Source organism: Lipomyces japonicus (assembly GCF_038497905.1).
Source record: "Lipomyces japonicus strain CBS 7319 unplaced genomic scaffold V1514scaffold_10, whole genome shotgun sequence".
NCBI lineage: Eukaryota > Fungi > Ascomycota > Lipomycetes > Lipomycetales > Lipomycetaceae > Lipomyces > Lipomyces japonicus.
Genome location: NW_027117822.1, coordinates 39,497 through 59,769, shown reverse-complemented (window position 1 = coordinate 59,769; position 20,273 = coordinate 39,497). Strand labels below are relative to the sequence as shown.

General features: G+C 44.2%; 12 protein-coding genes across 12 annotated transcripts; 5 read left to right on the top strand and 7 right to left on the bottom strand.

Annotated features, from left to right (window-relative positions):
* Nucleotides 1-61: 61 nt before the first annotated feature.
* V1514DRAFT_318824 (uncharacterized protein) lies at nt 62-473 on the top strand (the record flags this gene model as incomplete). The annotated part of the gene is made up of 2 exons (XM_066925903.1): nt 62-104; nt 154-473. The coding sequence occupies 2 exons, from the start codon at nt 62-64 to the stop codon at nt 471-473; spliced, it is 363 nt and encodes a 120-aa protein (XP_066784483.1).
* V1514DRAFT_327651 (uncharacterized protein) lies at nt 390-1,088 on the bottom strand. The gene has a single exon (XM_066927018.1). The coding sequence runs from the start codon at nt 1,054-1,056 to the stop codon at nt 517-519; it is 540 nt and encodes a 179-aa protein (XP_066784482.1). The 5' UTR covers nt 1,057-1,088; the 3' UTR covers nt 390-516.
* Nucleotides 1,089-1,388: 300 nt separating this feature from the next.
* Nucleotides 1,389-2,544, top strand: V1514DRAFT_341634 (uncharacterized protein; the record flags this gene model as incomplete). The annotated part of the gene is made up of 2 exons (XM_066929066.1): nt 1,389-1,683; nt 1,739-2,544. 2 exons carry the CDS (start codon nt 1,389-1,391, stop codon nt 2,542-2,544), a joined length of 1,101 nt encoding a protein of 366 aa, XP_066784481.1.
* Nucleotides 2,545-2,605: 61 nt separating this feature from the next.
* On the bottom strand, nt 2,606-5,111 carry V1514DRAFT_327647 (uncharacterized protein). The gene has a single exon (XM_066927017.1). The coding sequence runs from the start codon at nt 4,955-4,957 to the stop codon at nt 2,675-2,677; it is 2,283 nt and encodes a 760-aa protein (XP_066784480.1). The 5' UTR covers nt 4,958-5,111; the 3' UTR covers nt 2,606-2,674.
* Nucleotides 5,112-5,216: 105 nt separating this feature from the next.
* V1514DRAFT_327644 (uncharacterized protein) lies at nt 5,217-7,767 on the bottom strand. Its single transcript, XM_066927016.1, has 4 exons — nt 7,535-7,767; nt 7,387-7,468; nt 7,109-7,324; nt 5,217-7,054 (listed from the first exon to the last, which is right to left on the bottom strand). Exons 1-4 carry the CDS (start codon nt 7,727-7,729, stop codon nt 5,292-5,294), a joined length of 2,256 nt encoding a protein of 751 aa, XP_066784479.1. The 5' UTR covers nt 7,730-7,767; the 3' UTR covers nt 5,217-5,291.
* A 16-nt stretch (nt 7,768-7,783) lies between these two features.
* Nucleotides 7,784-9,047, bottom strand: V1514DRAFT_327643 (uncharacterized protein). The gene is made up of 2 exons (XM_066927015.1): nt 8,639-9,047; nt 7,784-8,546 (listed from the first exon to the last, which is right to left on the bottom strand). The coding sequence occupies exons 1-2, from the start codon at nt 8,765-8,767 to the stop codon at nt 7,956-7,958; spliced, it is 720 nt and encodes a 239-aa protein (XP_066784478.1). The 5' UTR covers nt 8,768-9,047; the 3' UTR covers nt 7,784-7,955.
* Nucleotides 8,838-9,711, top strand: V1514DRAFT_11421 (uncharacterized protein). The gene is made up of 2 exons (XM_066924405.1): nt 8,838-9,268; nt 9,329-9,711. Exons 1-2 carry the CDS (start codon nt 8,981-8,983, stop codon nt 9,650-9,652), a joined length of 612 nt encoding a protein of 203 aa, XP_066784477.1. The 5' UTR covers nt 8,838-8,980; the 3' UTR covers nt 9,653-9,711.
* Nucleotides 9,712-12,693, bottom strand: V1514DRAFT_11306 (uncharacterized protein). Its single transcript, XM_066924404.1, has 2 exons — nt 11,478-12,693; nt 9,712-11,423 (listed from the first exon to the last, which is right to left on the bottom strand). Exons 1-2 carry the CDS (start codon nt 12,399-12,401, stop codon nt 9,771-9,773), a joined length of 2,577 nt encoding a protein of 858 aa, XP_066784476.1. The 5' UTR covers nt 12,402-12,693; the 3' UTR covers nt 9,712-9,770.
* Nucleotides 12,694-12,986: 293 nt separating this feature from the next.
* V1514DRAFT_318816 (uncharacterized protein) lies at nt 12,987-14,956 on the bottom strand (the record flags this gene model as incomplete). The annotated part of the gene is made up of 3 exons (XM_066925902.1): nt 12,987-13,927; nt 13,987-14,706; nt 14,773-14,956. The coding sequence occupies 3 exons, from the start codon at nt 14,954-14,956 to the stop codon at nt 12,987-12,989; spliced, it is 1,845 nt and encodes a 614-aa protein (XP_066784475.1).
* Nucleotides 14,957-15,341: 385 nt separating this feature from the next.
* V1514DRAFT_351108 (RNA polymerase II-associated) lies at nt 15,342-16,639 on the top strand (the record flags this gene model as incomplete). Its single annotated transcript, XM_066929439.1, has 3 exons — nt 15,342-15,598; nt 15,668-16,077; nt 16,124-16,639. Exons 1-3 carry the CDS (start codon nt 15,358-15,360, stop codon nt 16,637-16,639), a joined length of 1,167 nt encoding a protein of 388 aa, XP_066784474.1. The 5' UTR covers nt 15,342-15,357.
* A 71-nt stretch (nt 16,640-16,710) lies between these two features.
* On the bottom strand, nt 16,711-18,194 carry V1514DRAFT_10971 (S-adenosyl-L-methionine-dependent methyltransferase). Its single transcript, XM_066924392.1, has 3 exons — nt 17,684-18,194; nt 17,557-17,621; nt 16,711-17,492 (listed from the first exon to the last, which is right to left on the bottom strand). Exons 1-3 carry the CDS (start codon nt 18,099-18,101, stop codon nt 16,776-16,778), a joined length of 1,200 nt encoding a protein of 399 aa, XP_066784473.1. The 5' UTR covers nt 18,102-18,194; the 3' UTR covers nt 16,711-16,775.
* A 456-nt stretch (nt 18,195-18,650) lies between these two features.
* Nucleotides 18,651-20,199, top strand: V1514DRAFT_278149 (kinase-like domain-containing protein; the record flags this gene model as incomplete). Its single annotated transcript, XM_066924978.1, has 4 exons — nt 18,651-19,150; nt 19,209-19,487; nt 19,544-19,679; nt 19,726-20,199. 4 exons carry the CDS (start codon nt 18,651-18,653, stop codon nt 20,197-20,199), a joined length of 1,389 nt encoding a protein of 462 aa, XP_066784472.1.
* Between the last annotated feature and the right edge of the window lie 74 nt (nt 20,200-20,273).

The window sequence follows — 20,273 nt, the reverse complement described above, 5'->3', positions numbered from 1 at the left end:
GTAAATCTCGCCGCGGCCTATTAATTGATTGTAAGCTGTTTGTGTTTACGGTATTGACGGCATGGAGGAGGGCAGCGACATCACGGCGCTGCGACGGCTGCCAGGTGAGTAAATTCCAATTGCATTAATTGTCGGGACAGTTTACTTAAATAGTTACAGATGACTTGCGCCGGCAGTTTGAACGAGACCTGGCAGGCCTGACCCGGTTCATCGACCGGGACTTGCGGCAACGCATCACGTCCGTGCATGCTAATGCCAAACATATCTCGACCCAGTCAAAACATTTGCGAGCACAAACGTTTGTATTGGCAAGGGACACGCGAACTTGGCATGACGTTGCTGCCAGGGCCGGCGCAGTGTTAAAGCAGGCTGGCGACGTGCAAAACTGGGCCGAGATCTTGCAGGTCGAGATTTGTGGGTTGGAAGAAGCAGCCAGGCTGGTGCATGAAGAACATGAACGACAAGATGAATGATTGTTGTACATACAAAATATAAATACATGACTATAATATTATATTACATTCCGGTTGCCAAACGCCGGCGGCGATGACCGATGAGCGGGTCCGCCGATTGAGGTTGCGGCTGCGGCGGCCACTGTCCGGCAGCTTGCCATCCTGCAACAAGGATCTTGGTGGCCACGGCCAGGTTTAGAGGTGCCTTGAGCCTGCGTCCTTGATTGATGAGCAGGTCGTAAATGCGAGCAAAGTTTTCCTCTGCAGGCGCGTTTGCGTTAGACGACGACCCGGAACCATCATGTGGGGAGGAAGACGGCGACAGCCATTGTTGCCGGACTTGCTTCCAATGAGCGTAGCCTTGGTTCCATTCTTCTTCCTCTTCTTCTTCTTCGTCGTCGTCGTCTTGGCTGTCGTTGTCACTGTATGGTTCGTCGTCAATTTTCAAGCCCGCGACCTGGTTGGTGACGCCGTCAGGACCTGTTATCGCCACCTGGTCCTGCTGCTGATGTTGACGCTCCCGCAGCGGCTTGACTACGTGTTCATGCCATGCATTCTTGACAATGTCCCGCTTTCTCGTCCGCGGCTCGGTCGTCGTCGCCATTGGGCTGCGTGTCGCATGGCCCGGCAATGCATTCGCAAAAGCATTTTCGTACCATCCGAGTTGAGTCACGACTGAGTCACTACTGAGTCACTATTCGATCACGTGCTCTCCAGGCGCGATTTTCTCAATTTAATTTACGCGCCGTTTTTTCGCTCCTTTTTGATCGTTCCTTGCATTCTCGGCCCCCTGTTTCAATTTTGCATCAACAACGACAAAGACTACGGCAACGGCAACGGCAACGGCAACGGCAACGGCAACGACCACTTCCTCTTCCTCCGTCCTCAACAACCACTCTGCATCCACCGACGATGCCGTCGTCATCAACCTTCACGATGCTACCGGCCATGGCCGCATGCCTGCTGTTGTTTTTCCTCTCGTCATGCGCATCCACGGCTTACGCGGTCACCACCAGCGTCGGCTGCTTCTCGTCCTCAGGCTCGCTCACATATAACGAGACTTACACTTACGAATCGTCTGGCAGGTGCAACGGTCGATGCAGTGCACTGGGCCGGTCGGTTATTGGCTTGACTCAAGGCGGCGAGTGCTGGTGTGGCGACTCCATTCCGGACGGCAGAACGGATTCCAGCAATTGCGACACGCCGTGCTACGGGTTCGGCCAGGAAGATTGTAAGATTTTTTTTAGTTTTATTTTGCTGGTTTTCATTGTGCTAATCATTTTCAGGCGGCGGTACTGGCTATTTCACTGTGCTTCTCACCGGCGTCGGCGTGGTCGACAACCCGGACGCTCTCACCGACGCGTCTTCTTCCGCCGTGGTGTCATCCACCGCAGCGTCTGCGTCTTCGTCGACCTCGTCATCCTCGTTTACGTCAACGGCTTCGTCTTCATCTGCTTCGTCTTCGTCGTCTTCAGACACGGCATTCGTGTCAACCACCACGGCGCCGTCCCAGTCCATGTCCACCGTCGTGGTCACGTCCGGCTTAACCGTGACTCAGGATTCATCTGCCAACCCCACGTCGGCGGCGTCTGGCTCAAGCTCGACATCGACTGCTTCATCGTCTTCTGATAACTCTTCTGCATCTTCATCTTCATCATCATCTTCCCGCAAGTCGTCATCTCTTTCATCCGGTGCCATCGCCGGCATCGTGGTTGGCGTCGTCCTCGGTCTTGCATTCCTGGCCGCACTGGCATTTTTCATAATCCGTCGACGTTCCCGCAACAACAGCACCAGCTTTAATAACATAAACAAGTCAGGTTCATCATCAGCTGGTCGTGGTGACGACGCTTATTGGCTCGGTTCGTCTTCATACGCAAGGTCAACCCGGCAAAATCCATCTGGTCATCATCGGCCGTCATCACCTTCAGCAGGTGGTGCCGGTTCTTCAAATTCGGCTGCCAATAATGGCAGGGTAGCAATTGTGGACCAACGACTGAATCCAGTCATGATGGAACGCAGGTTATCCGATGGTTCCGTCTCGGACGAGAACGATTATTCACGGCGCATTCTTAGGGTAGTTAATGTAGACTAAAATTTTTTTGTGTTCTTCAGTTTTTTTTTTTTTTAAAAAAATGTAAAAAAAAACAAAAAAAGGGGAAAAAAATAATAAAAATAATTTGAAAATATATAAAATACATTTATATCAGTATAGTTGTATATGCTTATAGACCCCCATGCTGCTGCTGTTGTTGTTGCTGCTGCTGCTGATCGGCAGCATCAATCAATCGTTTAATATCATCATACCATACAATCATTTGCTCATAGGTTTCAGCCCGAAACATCCACGAATGCCCGCGATGGAACTGGCCGGCTTGCTTGCCCTTCATCAAAAACTTGAACGAATGCGCGCCGCGATCGGAATGATCGGCCAATTGGCAGTCCTGCAATAACAACGACATCACCGGCGTTAACTCGTTCTTGCGATCCGAACTCTTAAACTCGTGCAGGTGTGACCTGGTAAGCACGTACCATGCGTTCGTATACGATTTCAGATACTTGGTTCGTCGTTCCAACGGTCCCGACCGAACCGCCTCCGTGGCAACCGCATGCCGACCTTCGTACGTGACGGTATCAAAACTGCGCATCGGCAACGCCGGGTCAATAAAATTGGCCGTGTCATGAGCAATAAATTCGGCCCATTCCTTCGTAGCCGGCATTTTCACGACCGTGGTCCGCACCCGGTCCGCAAACCCGACCGCGCCTTCGCCTTCACGTTCAATCACGAAGCAATACGTATCAAACGCGTGTTGAATCTCCTTAACCACAATCTCTTCTAGCGCCTTGCCTGATGTTTCAATATTTAAATATGCCTGATGCAAATAATTCTCTTCCTCAATCTGCTTGCGAACTTGCTTTTCCACGCTTAACTTGACCACGTAAGGATCATATTTGCCTGCGGCAACCAAGTGTGGATTGACTGCCATCGCATTCAAGGCTTCACTTAATACTGCCACTTGCCGTTTCGTAACCTCAACTTCCTTGGCTACCGCGTTTTTAAAATCTCCAGCTAATCCCTTGATTTCCTTGATCTTGAATTGCAAGTCCCGCCTGAGATCTTTTAAACGCGGGATCACGACTTCGCTAATTTGCTTGCTGCCATCAGCTGCATGCAATGACGCCTGCTTATGATAATCTCGTAACAATCCAGCTGAATCTTGAATGCCGCCCGACCGTAAAAACACATCTGCCGTGTCCCGAAACGGTACCGAAACCACGGTGCCTAGTCGATAATATGACCGAGCCCTTGCATCTTGTACGGCGGCTGCTTCTTCGAAAAAAGAAATCAACTCTTTTAGTACCTTGCGCCAAGTAACAAACCGATTTGATAATACTTCGGTCGGGTTCCCGTTAACCGGTACTGGTGAACGTAACACTGAATTCACGTTGTCTTCGCCATTTCCTTGCTCGTCGGCGCCGTCTTCCTTCCGCCGTCGTAGTCGTCGTTGGGATTGCATTGATGGTAGAACTAGCTGTTGTTGTGGTGGTGATGATAGTGGTAGTGATGGTGATGGTGATGGTGATGGTGGCAGCGAGGCTTGTGGTTCATGTTGGTCATGCAGATAGTGCACTGATACAGGTTCATGCTCGACCGCACCAAGCAAAATATCAGCTGGCTTGACAGAATCCCTATACTCTGTCGTCGCAAGAATTGGTCCCGGACTGTACCCATTGTAATAACTAATCCTCTTGTTCTCGTCCTTGTAATCGTCGTCGTCCTCCGCTTTTTCTTCTTCTTCTTCTTCTTCTTCTTCTTCTTCTTCTTCTTCATCCTCCCCATGCACGTCGTCTGTGAACCCAGAAACATCTCGACCGCCACCACCGTCGTCGTCGTCGACAAAAGCATGACCACCACCGTCATCGTCGTTGTCGTCATCTTCGTCGTCATTGTCGCTGCCAAGTTTACCATTATCCGGGAATCCTCCAGGCATTCCTGGTACGTCACTAAACCGACCTCTTGCGTCAGAAAACGTCGACGTTGTGGTTGTCTCGGTCCCAGTATCGGCCGTGTCCGCAGATTCGCTTCGTCGTCGTTGCTGCTGCTGCTGCTGCTGTAGTGGTGGTGGTTGCCGTGATTGTGGTGCCAGCCCTGGCAGATACTGGTCTTGACCGGTGTAATATGGCGATTGTCGGTACAAGCCATTCACACCCAGTCCAACAATTCCTCCTCCTGTGGAGCCTCCCGTGGAGGTGTTCGCATTCGCACCCGCACCACCACTGGCAGACAAGGGCGAAATTGACCGGGACGAAGCCGACATCAAGGACGGTGATTGTGGTACTGGTGACCGTGGCGACAGCGGAGAACCGTTAGTCCGGTGCAGAGATGCTGATGCGGTGCTGGGGAGACTGGTTATTGATGAGGTGGCATTTTGCTTTTGCTGGTATTGTTGCTGTTGTCGCAAAAGAAGTGAACTGGACCGCTGCGTCGGGGTTTGTTCTCGCAGCATGGTTCTTGAAAAAAAAAAAAAAAAGCTCAGCCCCACACTCTAGTCTCTATAAATATGCTAATGTCCTTGAGGGCACTGGTTTATGATGATGAACAAGTGCTTGATACGGGTTTGCCTTGTGATGATGGTGACTGATATGCTTATTGCCTTCTACCCACGGCGACGTCACGTTTCAACCGAACCCAGCTCAACCCCTTGCCCCGGAAACGCTAAGCCTGATCCGGGCATCAGTCAATCTATTACTTGTATGGAATTGTTGTTTTTAAAAAAACGTAGTAATGTATTGTATATTTATGTAATGTAATGTTCGCAATCTAAACAAGCTACGGTTGACTTACAACGCCAACGAATGCTGGCGAGATTGCTTCAACGCCGTGAACCGGGCTATAATCTCATCCAATGCCACAGCCTCGCCCTTGGTCTGCGTGGCCGGATCATCCCTGCTGCGAGCGTTGACCGATCGCGTGTCCAGTTCTTCCTGGCCGACAATCAGCAAAAAATTGTATTGCTGCAATTGACCGTTGCGAACTTTTTTCGGCAACGTGTTCGGGCCCAGGTCGGCGTCGACTTCAAACCCGGCATCAAACAACACCTGCCGGACCTCGGTCGCGTAGTCGTAATATTTCGGTCCCACCGGGACCACCAACGCCTGGCGAGGTGACAGCCAAAACGGCCATTTGCCAGCAAAATGTTCGGTCAAGATCGCGGTAAGGCGTTCGACTGATCCGAGAATCGCACGGTGGATCATGACCGGCCGGGCATATTGCGTCGTGGTCGTGTTGCCGTCAGTCGTGGTTGTCGTGGTCTGGCTATGATATTCCAAGCCGAACCTTTCCGGCAATTGGAAATCAAGCTGGATCGTGGCACATTGAAACGATCGCCTGAGCGCGTCCTGAATCGTAATGTCAATCTTGGGACCATAAAACGCGCCATCACCTGGGTTCAACTCCCAAGGGGCACCAAACTTGTTTAATGCGTTGGAAAGCATTTTCTCGGCTGAATCCCACGTTGCCAGTTCACCAAGGTATTTTTCCGGCCTGGTAGACAATTCAAGCTTAAACGTAAATCCAAAGATGCCGTAGATGTGTCTCAAAAAGTCAAACACGCCAATGATTTCGTCCTCGATTTGATCATGCGTACAGAAAATATGCGTGTCATCCTGTTGGAACCGGCGCACGCGGGTCAAACCAGTCAACGCACCAGAATACTCGTTACGGTGCAACACGCCAAAATCGGCCACTCGCCATGGCAATTCCCTGTACGACCTTTCCCTTGATTTGAAAATCAAACAATGAGATGGGCAGTTCATGGGTTTGAGCGCAAATGTTTCTTTTTCGACATTAATCGAAAACATGTCATCTTTGTAATGTGCCCAATGACCTGATGTTTCCCAAAGCTTGGAATTAAACATGTTAGGCGTAATCACTTCCTCATATCCACGCTTGCGATATTCAGATCTCATCAAGTCTACCAACGTGTTGTAAATCTTGGCACCGTGTGGTAACCAAAACGCGCTTCCTGGTGATAATTCATGGAAAAAAAACAAATCTTGATCACGTCCAATCTTGCGATGATCTCGCTTGGCTGCTTCTTCCAAAAATTTAAGATATTCGGTCATTTGTTTCGGGTCCGGGAACGAAACACCATAAATGCGTTGCAACGAGTCATTGTTGGCATCACCCAAGAAATACGACGCCGAATTCTTCAACACCTTAAACGCCTTAATCCGGCCCGTATGCGGCACATGCGGTCCCACGCACAAGTCAATCAGCGGGCCGCATCGGTACACGGTCGTGGACGTGCCGTCAGGGATCTTGGAATCAATAATCGTCTGCTTGTATTTGTTATGACTGAACATTGTGAGCAAGTCTTGCTTGGATACGATCAATCGTTCAAACGGTTGCTTTTCCTTAATCGCGCTCTTGGCAATCGTTTCCAACGCGCCAAAATCAGATTGCGATACCACCCGGTCTGTGATGGACATTTCGTAAAAAAAACCATCGTCCGTAGGCGGGCCAATGCATAAATGACAACCGTAGTGTCTTTCGGATGCTTCACCCAGTACATGCGCACTCGAGTGCCAAAACACGCGCTTGCCTAAACCATTTTGTTAAGACATGGAACGAACGTGACGTTAATTTTTTTTTTTACCTTCCGGAGATTCAAAATCGAAAAACTCAACGGTCGAATCTTCTTCAAGTGGGCGTTCCAAATCCCACAGGATGTTATTAACCTTGGAAATAATCGTGCGGTCAGCTAACGACTTGCTAATTTGCCGCACGATTGAAAAAGGTGTGGTCTCCCAGGAAATACCGGTCTTGTTTGACCCATCTTTCAACGTGACTGTGATTTCAAACCTTGGCTTGCCTACATACATACGGTTAACTATGAACCCCAGAAAATATTCCAACTTTTTTTGGGAGGCATACTGGCAATTTCGTCGTCATAACGCTTCTTTAATTCTTCAAATAATTGAATTCGATGCGGAATAAACTCAGGAGCAGGCGTGATCTAACCAAAAAAAATTAAAGATTTTTAAAACACAAAAAAAAAAAAAAAATATCCAAATATTCGTACCTCAAGTGGCACACCGCCTCCGGCACCAGCTGCTTCCTTCTTCGCCTTCTTGGCCTTTTTCGGTTGCTGCTTCTTGTCGTCAGCGGTAGCTGCCGCAGGCTGAGCAGGAATTGGAACTGCAGGCTGAGCTGTAGCTTCAATAGATGCCTGTGCTAATTGATCTGCCACGTTCTTAACTTCCTCTGCAGATGCCATTTGATCTTGAATTTGTGTACTTGCTCTAAATAGAAAGCAATGCAGAATTTCAAGGTTTGAGGTTTCTTTGCCGTGAGTAGAGAACTTTTTTTCCTTGCCATGCGTGTCACCCCGCCAGTCACGTTTACCGCAAGTGAAATACGTATAGACGCGTTGGAAGAAATGTCATTAATGTTACAAAGAAGTCGTTCGTTAAAGACAAAGTTATTATATTGGTTGATTACAATTAATGTGAATTATACACTTTGTAAGCCCGTTTCAACTTGCTAACCAGCAAGTTACCAACTTGCTCGCCCTTGCTTGACACAATCGCGCCCGCAATCTTGCCCCACAACTGGTCGTCAATTTCGACCTCATGCTCCTTTTCTGCAGCGACTGACTTATCGCCAGCGGTCCCGCTTGTAGACTGTGCAGTGTCACTGCTGCTGCTACTGCTGGTGGTGGTGACGGCAGCAGTGGAGGCAGTAACCATGACCATGATCGCAGCATTGCCCTCGTCATCGACAATTTCTTCCACGGATTTCGTGTCCGGCACGACCTTGCCCTTGATTAAGAACTTTAACCCTGCCACGGGTACGCCGGCCTGTTCAGACACGAGACTCTTGACCGACAATATCGTATCCGTAAAGGCGACTTGATTGGCAAATTCTAACGCAAACTTGGGCGGTCTTAGCGACTTGACTGTGATCAGCGTGGCCTTGTGTGAATGATGATTGCCATCATCTATTTCGTCGTGATTTTGTTGCTGTTCTTGCTTGACCTTGTCCTGTTGTGCACGACGTTTTATTTTCGCCGTGGGCATGTGTGGCAGTGTGACCTTAAAAAAACAATTTACCATGAAGTTAGACCCATCAATATCCCTCTTCTTAATTTTTCTTTTCAACTAATTAAAAAAATCAATTTCCTTACCAAGCTAGGTCGGACCGTGAAGGACGTCTGGTCGCCAACAAAATCATCAGGATAAGCTAATGGTTGGCCGGAGAGAAGATGCAAAAAGGCTTTTGCAAATGTAACCTCATCTACCGCTGCTGATGCCATTTTCTTAAAACAAATAAAAACAATTCTTTTTTTTATTTTTTTTTATGGAAAAAAAAGGATGTAGCGATGAATACGGCGATGCTAGATGATTTCAAGAAACAGATTTGTGTTTGTGATTTACCCGAGTCAAAATGGGGTATCCTTCCTGAATATAAAAAAAAGGCAATATCCAGATAGCAGCAAGATTCGCAAACACAATTCAAAACACAAGACATGATAAGCGTATCCATTTTGTTAATAATATCATTATTAACGACGTTTGTATCGGCAAATATTGAACAGGTCAGGTTTTTAGCTCCATTCACTACAACCACGCCTTCTTATTCTCAACATGATTTCCCTCTAATATCAGAACTTAATTTCCAAGTTCCATCCGTGATCAAAACCATTTATCCGGAATTTGGCAATTTATCAGTTCCATATGCTCATGAAGAATGGTTTTTACTAAATGACTTGCGCAAGGGATCTTTTTATGAGTTTCGTGTTTGCTGGACCGCGAATGTATGTTGAATATTCATATTAAATATTCAACACCCCATTTTCTAACTTCATCATTAATAGAATCCACTGGATGTTAAAATTGGAGTTATTAAGGCTTCAAAATTAGATCCGTCTCATGAGTTATACGAGCCAGATCCGACACGAGACAGATTTTATGGGTTCATCAAATACTCATCATTTTATTACACGCATATCCGTGAACTCATGGACCACCCACAACCGGTTAAGATTCACTATATTTTTTCTAAATGTACATTTTTGGTCGCTCTTGGTGATTCGGTAATAATGCAGGCATTGTTAGTCGTGTTGGGCGTGTTTGGATGGAAGTACGCTTCATTATGGTATTACTCGTGGCTACGTCGACTAACTGGCGGCGGAAAGTGAAAACAAAAAAATGAATAAAAAAAATTTTAATTTATTGTAAAAAAAAATTGCAACCTATCTAAAATAAAAAAAAGCAATCAATAGCAGAAGCAAATTTTATTGTTATATGCCCAGCGATTTAAATCCTTATTGCACCTCCCACCTTGGGACTCTCCCAATCGTCATTAACGTTTGAGCTCGCCTTTGATAGCGAACTAAACTGAGTCCTCGTAGATAATTCAGATTTGTGTCTTCCGTGATTACCTTCAGCTGTTGCGGGTAAGCGCACGCCGATCGGTCGTTTGTCGCTCGCGATTGCCGCTACCGCGTGGTTTGCATGATGGTCTTCGTCAATCCATGTCTGCAACGAGTTTTCGCTTTCAAATGAAGAAACTCTGCGAAGTCGTATTTGTCCATTTTGTTGAAGTTGTTGTTGGCGTTGTTGTTTGCGTTGCTGTTGTAACTCCCTTGATGATAATCTTACGTGATCATCCGGTTTTCTCAGTCTAGGCGGACTAAGCAGTGGCTTGGGAGAATCGCCACTTGTTATCATCCGTCGTTGCTGACTCAATCGCGGTGACGCTTCATCGGTCGGCAATCTAGATAATTCCTGTCGTTGTTGTACGTGTTGAACTTCCGGCGCAATCGTGGTTGGCTCCGAATAATGTTCCACCTTGTCTTTGCCTTTCTTGCGAAATATCATTTTCAATTGACTTAACCTCTTTGTCGGAGTGGTCTGTTCTTCAATCACGTCATCACGTTCGGCAGTCGGATCTAATGACGGACTGGTGGTATGGCCCGAATAAGTTGTAAGTCTCAACTTTGGCACGACATCATTACTATAATCTTGTTTTTGATGTTGACGTGGGGCCGAAGCCAAAATCGAAACTGGCCCGGTGTCGCTAGTTGACATGTCAGATTCAGAGTCTATCGCTGGAGGATGCAACCACGGATCTTTTCTCCGATTTGACGCGTGGGTTCGCGGTGACCTAGCAAGACGAGGGTGAGAAGTTGGCGATTCCCGTTCACGTTCACGCTCACGTTGTAGCCTTTGAATGTCTTTCATTTGACGCCATGGAGTAATATTTTGAATCTCCTTTTCAGCGGCCGTCGCATCAAAAGTGTCGTCGTTAACATCATTCAAATTCCAAAACCGGGTTTGAGGTAACAATTCTGAAACCGTTTGTCCTTTGTGATTTTGCATGGGTAAACCCAACGGCACATCTGGATGCTTAAAATTGGCAGCCGGTTCTTGAGCTCTGCGGCGCCGGGTTTTCGGCGACCCTGCTTCGGACTCAACCAAAAATTTATGGTAATCTCTATTTTGTTGAGGACTGTCGCCACTTAACGTCTGCTTGCTCCGAATAGCTCGAAGCCTGTCAATGTTTGGTTGCAATGATGCTTCATTATCGAGTGGTTGCCTTTCAGGTCGTGAAATGTCAAGATGTTCCACTTGAGACAAAATCTCGACAAGAAGTTGCTCGACCCGCAACATATCATTTTTATTTGAAATATTGCCAAGTGCCTTCTTAAAAATGTTGTTCTTTTTCTGTGATTGGATCGTTGTATCGGCTAGAAAAAGACTGGCCGTGCTCGGAAACGGCCTTGGACCCTTGATTTTTGAAACCTCGGTTGCAACGTTGTTCGTGATGAGCTCCACGTTTTTCTGACTTTCCATTTCAATAAGTTCCTTCACATCATTAATGCTAAGCCGTATTTCGTTAATTATCTGAGAAATGCCTTCCAAAAATTGATCATCGCGTTCCTTGCGTTCTGAATCTTTGGCCACGATCTAAACAAAGTCAGCATAAACAAGTAAACGAAAAAGTAAAAAAAATTCACATACGTCTTTTAAAACGGACGCAATGTAATGGCTAGCAGAGTCATAGGACCGGCCCGATAAGTGTTGATGTTGTGATGAGCTTGCATGAGTAAGTTTAACCGGCGAGTCAAGTGAAGAAACGGAATTCGGTGGAGACTGAACTTCTAGGTTTCCCACATTATTATAAAACGCAGCACGAGACGATATTCCTAACGCATCTTCCGTGCCACCTTGAAAACTAAAGTCGGACAAATTTTTAGCATGACGATGATCAGCATCGTTAGCATCGTGAAGCTCATCATCATTTTTCTCGTCGGCAGTAAAATACGCACTACTATCTGACCTTTCCGGATGTGAAGCAGGCGCCATATTCGCAGCCGTGATATTGTCGAGTTTAGGTAGAACCAGTCTGCTAATCACATTGCTGATCACTGTGTCCAGCTCCTCCTGCGTGATGTTACTGGTCAACGCAGGCTTGACGTGATCCGCGGGAATGGAAGATAAATTAGAATTATTCACAGTTGAAGTCGGTTGCTGGTAGTCAAATTTATCACTTAAAACCACCGGACTCGGATCGTCTATACTAGTGCCTTCGGAAGACAGCGATGGTGACGAAAAAGAGTCGTTGTCGTTGTAATAGAGTGCGCGTGGGTTAGGGTCATCGTTTTCCAGGGGCTCCATGCCCCGAGCAGCAGCGGGCGCTGACAATCTGTCAAAGTTGGAAGCCACTTCAGGCCGGAGATGGACCCTGACACTAGGGTTGTGCGATTTCAGACTTGATGAAATCTCATGATGACCATGATGAGGTTTCGATCGCTCGAAGTACTCAATCAGGACCGAGGCTTGGCCATTGGCCAAGAGCTTGCTGCCGTCGATGCCAAGCTCTGACGGATGCTTGCGATAGTGATGGATAACAGGGACGGAATTCAGTGACGAATGATTAACCATGATTGTACATTAACCTGTGGAGTTGGTTGTGATTATGAGCAAGTGTCCGTTTTTCATGGGAGATGGCAATCAACCACGGCGCAAAGGGCAAGTATGGACCTTATATACACTCGGCCACAAGATAAGGAAAAAAACAACAACAACAACATAATGTCAAAACGCAGGCTGGGTTATTGTTTTCTTTTTCTCTGAAAATTTTGGGCTGGCTAAATTGAAACCTGTCAAACCGCGCGCCCGTGTAAAATAACCTTAAAACTCAAATCTTACAACGATTTGACATGAAGCTGCCGACACTAAAATTGCACAATACAAAAAAAAATTAGCAATCCAATGACAATAAAAACACATTGATAATATTTTCTGTATATTTCTGATCTTTCTAGCTGATTTGCTGATTTGCTGATTTATTTGACATTGATTGATAAAGCCAATTATGGAAATAGACTCTTAACCCCGACCCCGACCCAGGCGGCGCTAATGCACCCCTGAATCTTCTCACTTGTAACATTTTTTTAAATTTAATCGCACAGGTCAGATTGTCATTTCTGACCAGAAAAGGGCCCCTTGCTTGCGATCTGAGTATTTTCATGTAAACACGGTCCAAGCCATTTCTCTCAATCGCATTTCGCTTCCTCGAAGCAAAACACGTAGCCGGATTGTTTGTTGGTCTTCCTTATGATTCGTAATCGCCTCAAAAGTCTTTCTCCGTTTTTCAATTCCTGTCTCCAGGCTCTCGATGAACACATCTGCGGTTACGTCTTTGCCGTTAACCGTCTCGTTAGCACGAGCAACAAAATCGAGTCCTATAAGCTGTCCACCTCCATGTTTTTTCAACAGGTCTGCAATCCGAGTGCCCTTGCCTGTGCATCTTATCATCGCCCATGTTCTAAATAGCTTCTCAATTACCAGACTGAATTTTACTAACATTTCTTCATGTTGCACGTTGTCGCCAAATCGATGGCGATACCCCAGGTTCAAAAATTTGGAAATGTACTGTTTTCCGTTCTCAAAATTATACAGCCACTTGTTTGGCATATTCGGGAACGCATCGCTCAACGTCATCAGAATTGTCTCCGCGAGCAGGCCTTCGTACTCGGTCTGGCTCGCCACATGCAATTCCGGTGCTTCTAAAAATTGAAACAAACTGTCTGCAGGGAGATCCCGTATGTATGGTTCCATCTCTCGGAAAAATGTCGTCTTGTCCACCAAGTTTGCAATTGCAATCATGCAATCATACACCAGACCCAACGCCTGTTTGCGCAGACGCACTGCATCTGTGGTCCCAAGAACGTATGAACTTTGACTTAAGGTCAGCACAGACAGTGACGATCCGACCTTGTTGGCATTCTTCTTGTTGACTTCTTTGGCATATATCGGTCGGAACTTTGCCGTGTCATCCGCATGATTCGAAGCAAAAATAGCGCCTAAAGCGTCTTTCCATTTTACGTTATACTCATTAATCTCCAGCCCTCGTAAAAATTTAAATATTAAGCTGTCTCTTATGACAGGCTCCTTATCCGCAAGTGCTAAATCAAGTTAGTTTTACAAGACATGTGCAAATTATCAAAATCACGATTCTACGCACGATCTTTGCCAATCAGGTTCACAACTTCCTTCCAATCTTTGCCAATTGCATCCAGCAAAAACCCAATCGTTTCTTTCCATGCCGGCCATCGTGATTGCAACGTTCTGTTACCCCAAACCTCAATCTCTGGTTCATCTGTCTGCGCAAGTCCATCACACGAGGCACATCTAAACGCCCATCCAAGAATATTCCAGATATTGCCTCTACCGATTGTCCACAATCGATCAAGACTATGCGCCATCTCTGTTGTGTCATCAAGTAAAAGCCGATTAATTTTTTTCTCCCTAAACTTGTGGCCAACGTCGTGATCCTCATCTATTTTATCGTCTTCAGTACCATCCTGATTTCTATAATCCACTCTGTTCCTTCGAATATTATGATGACTCTGAGATGTAACGTCAAATAAAGCATGAAATCCCAATTCTCTAATTGATATTCCGCTCGTCAGTACGTGAGATATAACTCTCGCTGCTATTCTAGACACTCTTGCGTCCGACAATGAAGATTGCGAGGATGTCAACGATTCTGGGGGGTCAATTGACATATCTGCAATGCCACCAAATTCATCAAACTTTGGCGCTTTTTTTCTTCGCACCGTAGAAGTAAACCTTGGATGACTGATCATTGTAAACAGCAGTTCCAATTGATCGGTTGATGGAATGTACGCTTCCGGAAAGCTAGACGAAAGCACTGATTCCAAAAACAAAACACCATTTTCGTCTAGAATGTAAGATATTAGCAAGCCTAATCAAGTAAACAAAACAAAACAAAATATGCATTACTCACATAATTCCTCTTCAAAACATGTATCAATGTGAGCAATACACTGACGAATCTTATTCTTATCGCCATACTTCCATGTCCGCTTGGGAGTGAGAAGCACGCTTGAATTGGGCTTTTCAATTACCTTTTTACGAATTTTTGAAGGAGAAGACAATAAATTAGCGTTGCTATTAGTAGCTTTCACCATATTGCTTGTAACAATTCTGCTATTGCTTTTACTTGTTTAACACTGAGAATATTTAAGTCGCGAGTAGAATCGATTTGCCAGACGCGTTGTGTTCGTTCTCTTTTGTTTCCGGGTAACGACGTTCAATATGTATCGTATGTACATATTACATGCTACGTCAAACCTCTCGAAATAGACACTTAAAAAAGATACGTTTAATTGAACAGAAACAAAATATATTGCTTTGACTTCGACTCGTACTCTACCTTTCTGCAGTTTCATGAAAAGCCGAACCGCAAAAACAACTACCAGTGCATGTGCCAAAAACGTGACCCGAGATTATACCCTAACCTCAGATACCATGCAACGTCAAGTCTCGATATTGAAAGCTAGACAATCACCAAATTTTACACAGCACAAAGATGGCACGACCTCCACGACAAGATTATATCGCTCGAATTCGATACCAGAATAATCTTCCTCCTCCACCATGTCCGCCGAAACTTCTTGATTTTGAAAGTCCCTTGGAATCATTCACGTCGGCAGCGTTTTTGTCTTCCCTAGTGCAGCAGCAACCGTTGAACCTTGAAATCGATTCTGAATTAGGAATGCCCTTAGATTTAACTGTAATCCCTGGAGTTTTTGACAAAGGTGATGAGTCAAGTAAGTCTGGCATTATAACTTTTTTTTTACTTACCATCTCAAATTTCAGGGCTAATTCGGTGCTTAAAGAATTATACCCCGAAAGAAACCCACCGCCGATGCATCCCAAAGATCGGCTTCTTCTGCGGGATCCTTCATCTTTAAACTCCTCCATAAAATCACAACCTGGTGTTTCATTTCTTCGACGAACTGAGTATATTTCTACAGATGCTGTCAAGCTGGCGCGAGCACAACGACAGTCTGCCGCTCAAGCAGCTCGTGACGCAGCTGAAACGATCACTGATCCGAGAGATCAAATTCGAGAAATTGAAGAGTCTTTTCTTGATGATGATGAAGATTTATCCAAATTGGTTCATCCGACAAAGAGTCATTTGAAGGTCGAAAAGTCATGGGAAGTTGTACCGGACGTTGACTTGTTCGATTTAAAATACTTGCTCATGAAAATGGCTGGTAGTGCTCCTGGGAAAACTTCAAAAGACGTAAGTACTCAAACGGAAATGGATTATTATCATCTAATCGTACTAGGAAACTACGGATCCAAGGTACGATGTTGCCATTGCAAGGCCAATCGGCAACGAAACTCAGACATTCATGTCCTTCTTTCTTGCCAATGAAGACACAGCAAAAACCTACAAACAAAAAATTACTCTGTCAGAGCAAGAACTTGATGAAGAAAAGAAAGAAAAAGAGAAAGCCAAGTTACAAGAAGATAATGATAGCGATCATGACGATAGCGACAACTCTAATGAGGAGACGTACCGGTTTGAGCATAGTCGAGATTATGAACTTTCGTCTCACAGCGTGGACGAAGTAACTTTGGCATTTGATGATGATGCAGGAAAAGTATATTTTCATCCCGTTGAAAGTAGGATTGTGCTTAAACGACGTCGGGTTATTCAAGATGTCAAGAAAAATCAGAAAGAAAAACCCATTGTCAACGATATTTCTGCAATTGAAATCAAGTTTAGAGACTTGACTGGTGAAGAAAAAGTTGATAGAGATAGTATTCGGAGGACAGAATATGGTCATATTAGGTTGTAATAGTATTTGTATTTGTATTATTATTATTTTTATTATTATTATTATTATTATTATTATTATTATTATTATTATTATTATTATTATTATTATTATTATTATTAATATTTTTCTATCTTTCTTTCTCTTCTTCTCATATCTATTCGTCTTTTTCAGTCCCAACCACGTTGCCTCCAAATCCGACCGGCGTGGGACTTCCCCTTGGAGTTAACGCCATTACTTTATAAATTTTACCCATTCCACCTCCAGACCTCTCCGTCAATCGATGATATGCCTTTTCGATTCTTTCCTTGCCCTGTTCGTCCCGTTGTCGCTCGGCGAGAACGGTAGCTCGAATACCAATTCCAAGCGTATGAAGCCAATCACCTTGCTCTACAGCTCCATGCACGTCAACGTTTCCTTGAGTTTCAGCCACAATTTTTAACGCCGTAAAATCGACATCAGCAGATAAATCAGCGCTTCCCGGTGTCTCAAAAGGCGAAACAATGTGGTGTTTCTCAATTGCCCTTAACGTGTCGATTGGAATCGTATCAGCAGGCCCGTAGTCTACAAACAATGCAGCACCACATCCGTTTGTGCCGTTAATCCCTGGCGTTTGTGAGATGCGAAGTGCAATTTCTCGTGTGATCTCCCAAGATTGTGGTGATATTTCTATTTTGGACAAAACTGGAAGTTTTTTATACCGAATAGAAGATTCTGGAATAATTCTTGACCCTGGCGTTGCATGTTTCGGTACTGTTAAATAAAATTGTGGCTTATCGTCAACACTGGTGATCTGATTTGGCAATGAGATTGAAGTTTCAAGTTTCGGAATTCCGTGATTAACAAGTATTTCTCTCCATCCATCTGCAGTTTTCTATTTTATTTCGTTAGTTTTGTTCCTAATTCAAACTATCCTTTTGGTGACTGTTAATACATGCCTCAAATTTATGAATTGGTAAAGCATCAAAAAATTCATGTGCAACAATAAATGGTGGAATATCATCTAATTCCTAATTAATAAAGACCAAGTTTCATGCCTGATTTAAACTGCTGTCTTTTTTTTACCTGTTGGTAAATCTTTGAAGTCTTCATACCAATAAACCGGTATACCGCTGCTTGTTATGCTCTCATACCTAATGTCAGTTTTGACAATGTCTCTTCCTCCTAACTTGAGTCGTTGCATTTCACGCAGAGTTGGACTTGCTTCGATAAAGCAAATTTCTGAAATGCTCTTTTTAATATCTGCATATGATTGTAATGCAAGCAACATATCCGACATTAACGTTCCTCGACCAGGGCCTAACTCGACAAGTCGTAACCGACTCGGTTTATTTTGGGCAAGCCATTCAGTGAGAACCCATACGCCAACTAACTCGCCAAACATTTGTGAAATCTCTGGCGACGTAATGAAATCGCCACCAGCTCCAAACGGATCCTTGTTCATGTAGTATCCACCTTCCGGATTTGTAAGGCATTGACGCATGTATGCTGCAATAGTAATCGGACCCGTTGTCTGTTTTAAAATCACAAAAAAAAACGATCAGCACCAAATCCTTTTGGTTCAATGGTTACATTGCAGGCCGTACCTTGATAACATTTGTTAAAATTTCCGATAAATTTTTAGATTTCTGACCATTGTTAATTTTCTCAGCCGATTCGGTCAATGACGAGCTGAAATTGCGAACTGTGCAAGACTGGTAATTCCATCCTGATCTGTGCCGAAATTTTATAAATGTGCTTAGCTCTCTCTTGAGTAAAAAAAAGCCTTTTGATTTAGTTGACATGATTATGTTGTTGTCAGGTGAATATTTACTAGAGTAAAGGTTCTGAATGAATGAATATATATATTTGATAGTTTATTGCTTTTGCGAAAATCAACGCGCAAAATGCGTAAATAGTACTTCAGGTTAGATTTCAGAGAATAAGCCCATTGCGTAATTCCAAATACCTAGATTCAACTCCACATGTAAAGCAAATCTCATCAATGGACTTCATACTTAAATAAAGAGCAAAGTTTGAGCACTAAAAAAAAATGGAGAACGATAGAGGAACGAAGAGATCGCGATGGAGGGACGATGACGAGGAAAGACAAACTGCAGAACGACGAAGACAAGAAAAAGAGCGCAAGCGGAAGCAAAAACAAGAACGCAAAGAAAAAAAACAACAGCAGTTAGATCAAAATAAACCAGATGATAATGGAACATCAGAACCAAAAGAGACAAGTGCAGACGTCAATGGGTTAGATCTGGATATAAACGGACTGTTACAATTTAAAGCACCTGAAATTAGATCATGCCGTGGTGTTAACAATTATGAAATGTTGAACCATATCGAAGAAGGTTCTTACGGAGTGGTTTACCGTGGAAAAAATATCGATACCGACGAGATTGTGGCTTTGAAGAAATTAAAAGCAGATAAAAACCAGTATGGATTCCCAATCACGAGTTTAAGAGAGATCAATACTTTAATGGCACTACAACATCCTAATATTGTCAATATGAAAGAAATTGTAGTCGGTGGCTCATTGGATCAGTTAGTATTATCTTGTGTTTCAAATCCCCAAAAAAAAAAGTTGCTAATTGATTATTAGAATATACATCGTTATGGAATTTGTTGAACATGATTTAAAATCATTAATGACGGACATGCGTGAGCCTTTTCTACAGTCTGAGATTAAAACCCTTCTTCATCAATTATTATCAGCTACTGTATTAATGCACGAAAATCATGTTATTCATCGCGATTTAAAATCCTCAAATCTGCTAATGAACAACCGGGGTCAGATCAAAATTGCTGATTTTGGACTGGCTCGATTTTTTTCTGAACCTTCACAAGCAATGACGCAGTTAGTTGTAACTTTGTGGTATAGGTATGATTCCTGAATATTGAGAATTGGTTTAAAAAAAAAAAATTAACAAACCTTAGAGCACCTGAACTTCTGTTGGGTGCCAAATATTATTCAACCGAGATCGATCTTTGGTCAGTTGGATGCATATTTGCAGAATTGATAACCAATAAGCCACTTTTTGAAGGCCGAAGCGAGATTGACCAAATTTCAAAGGTATCATTTAATCCTATTATTTTTACACAAATCTTAACGTATATAGATATTCGATTTACTGGGCTACCCAGACGAGCAAAACTGGCCAGGTTTTAAATCCCTGCCACACGGAAAGACAATAAACAAGCCGAAAAACTACGTCAAGACTCAATCATTACGGACTAAATTCCCAATGATGACATCTGCTGGTATTGACCTACTTTCAAGTCTATTGCAGCTTGATCCAAAGCGAAGAATGTCAGCCTCTGAAGCCTTAAAACACCCTTATTTTAAGGAAGACCCACGACTACAACCGCCAGAAATGTTCCCAACATTCCCTTCCAAAGCTGGTCAGGAACGACGAAGGAGGGCAAGTCCCAGTGCGCCTGTGGCTCGTCATGGTGATCACTTAAACGATAACAAGAATGAAAATGACGATGACGATGATGATGGATTCATAATGGCTGCACCAGAAGACGAAAAGTTTGGATTGTTTAGAGAGCAAGATAAGAAAGGTGGCGGGTTTCAACTGAGGTTTTGATCGTGTAAACAGGAAGGACAATTAAATGAATGCAAAATATAAATTAAAATATAGGTTTTCAATAATGACTTTTT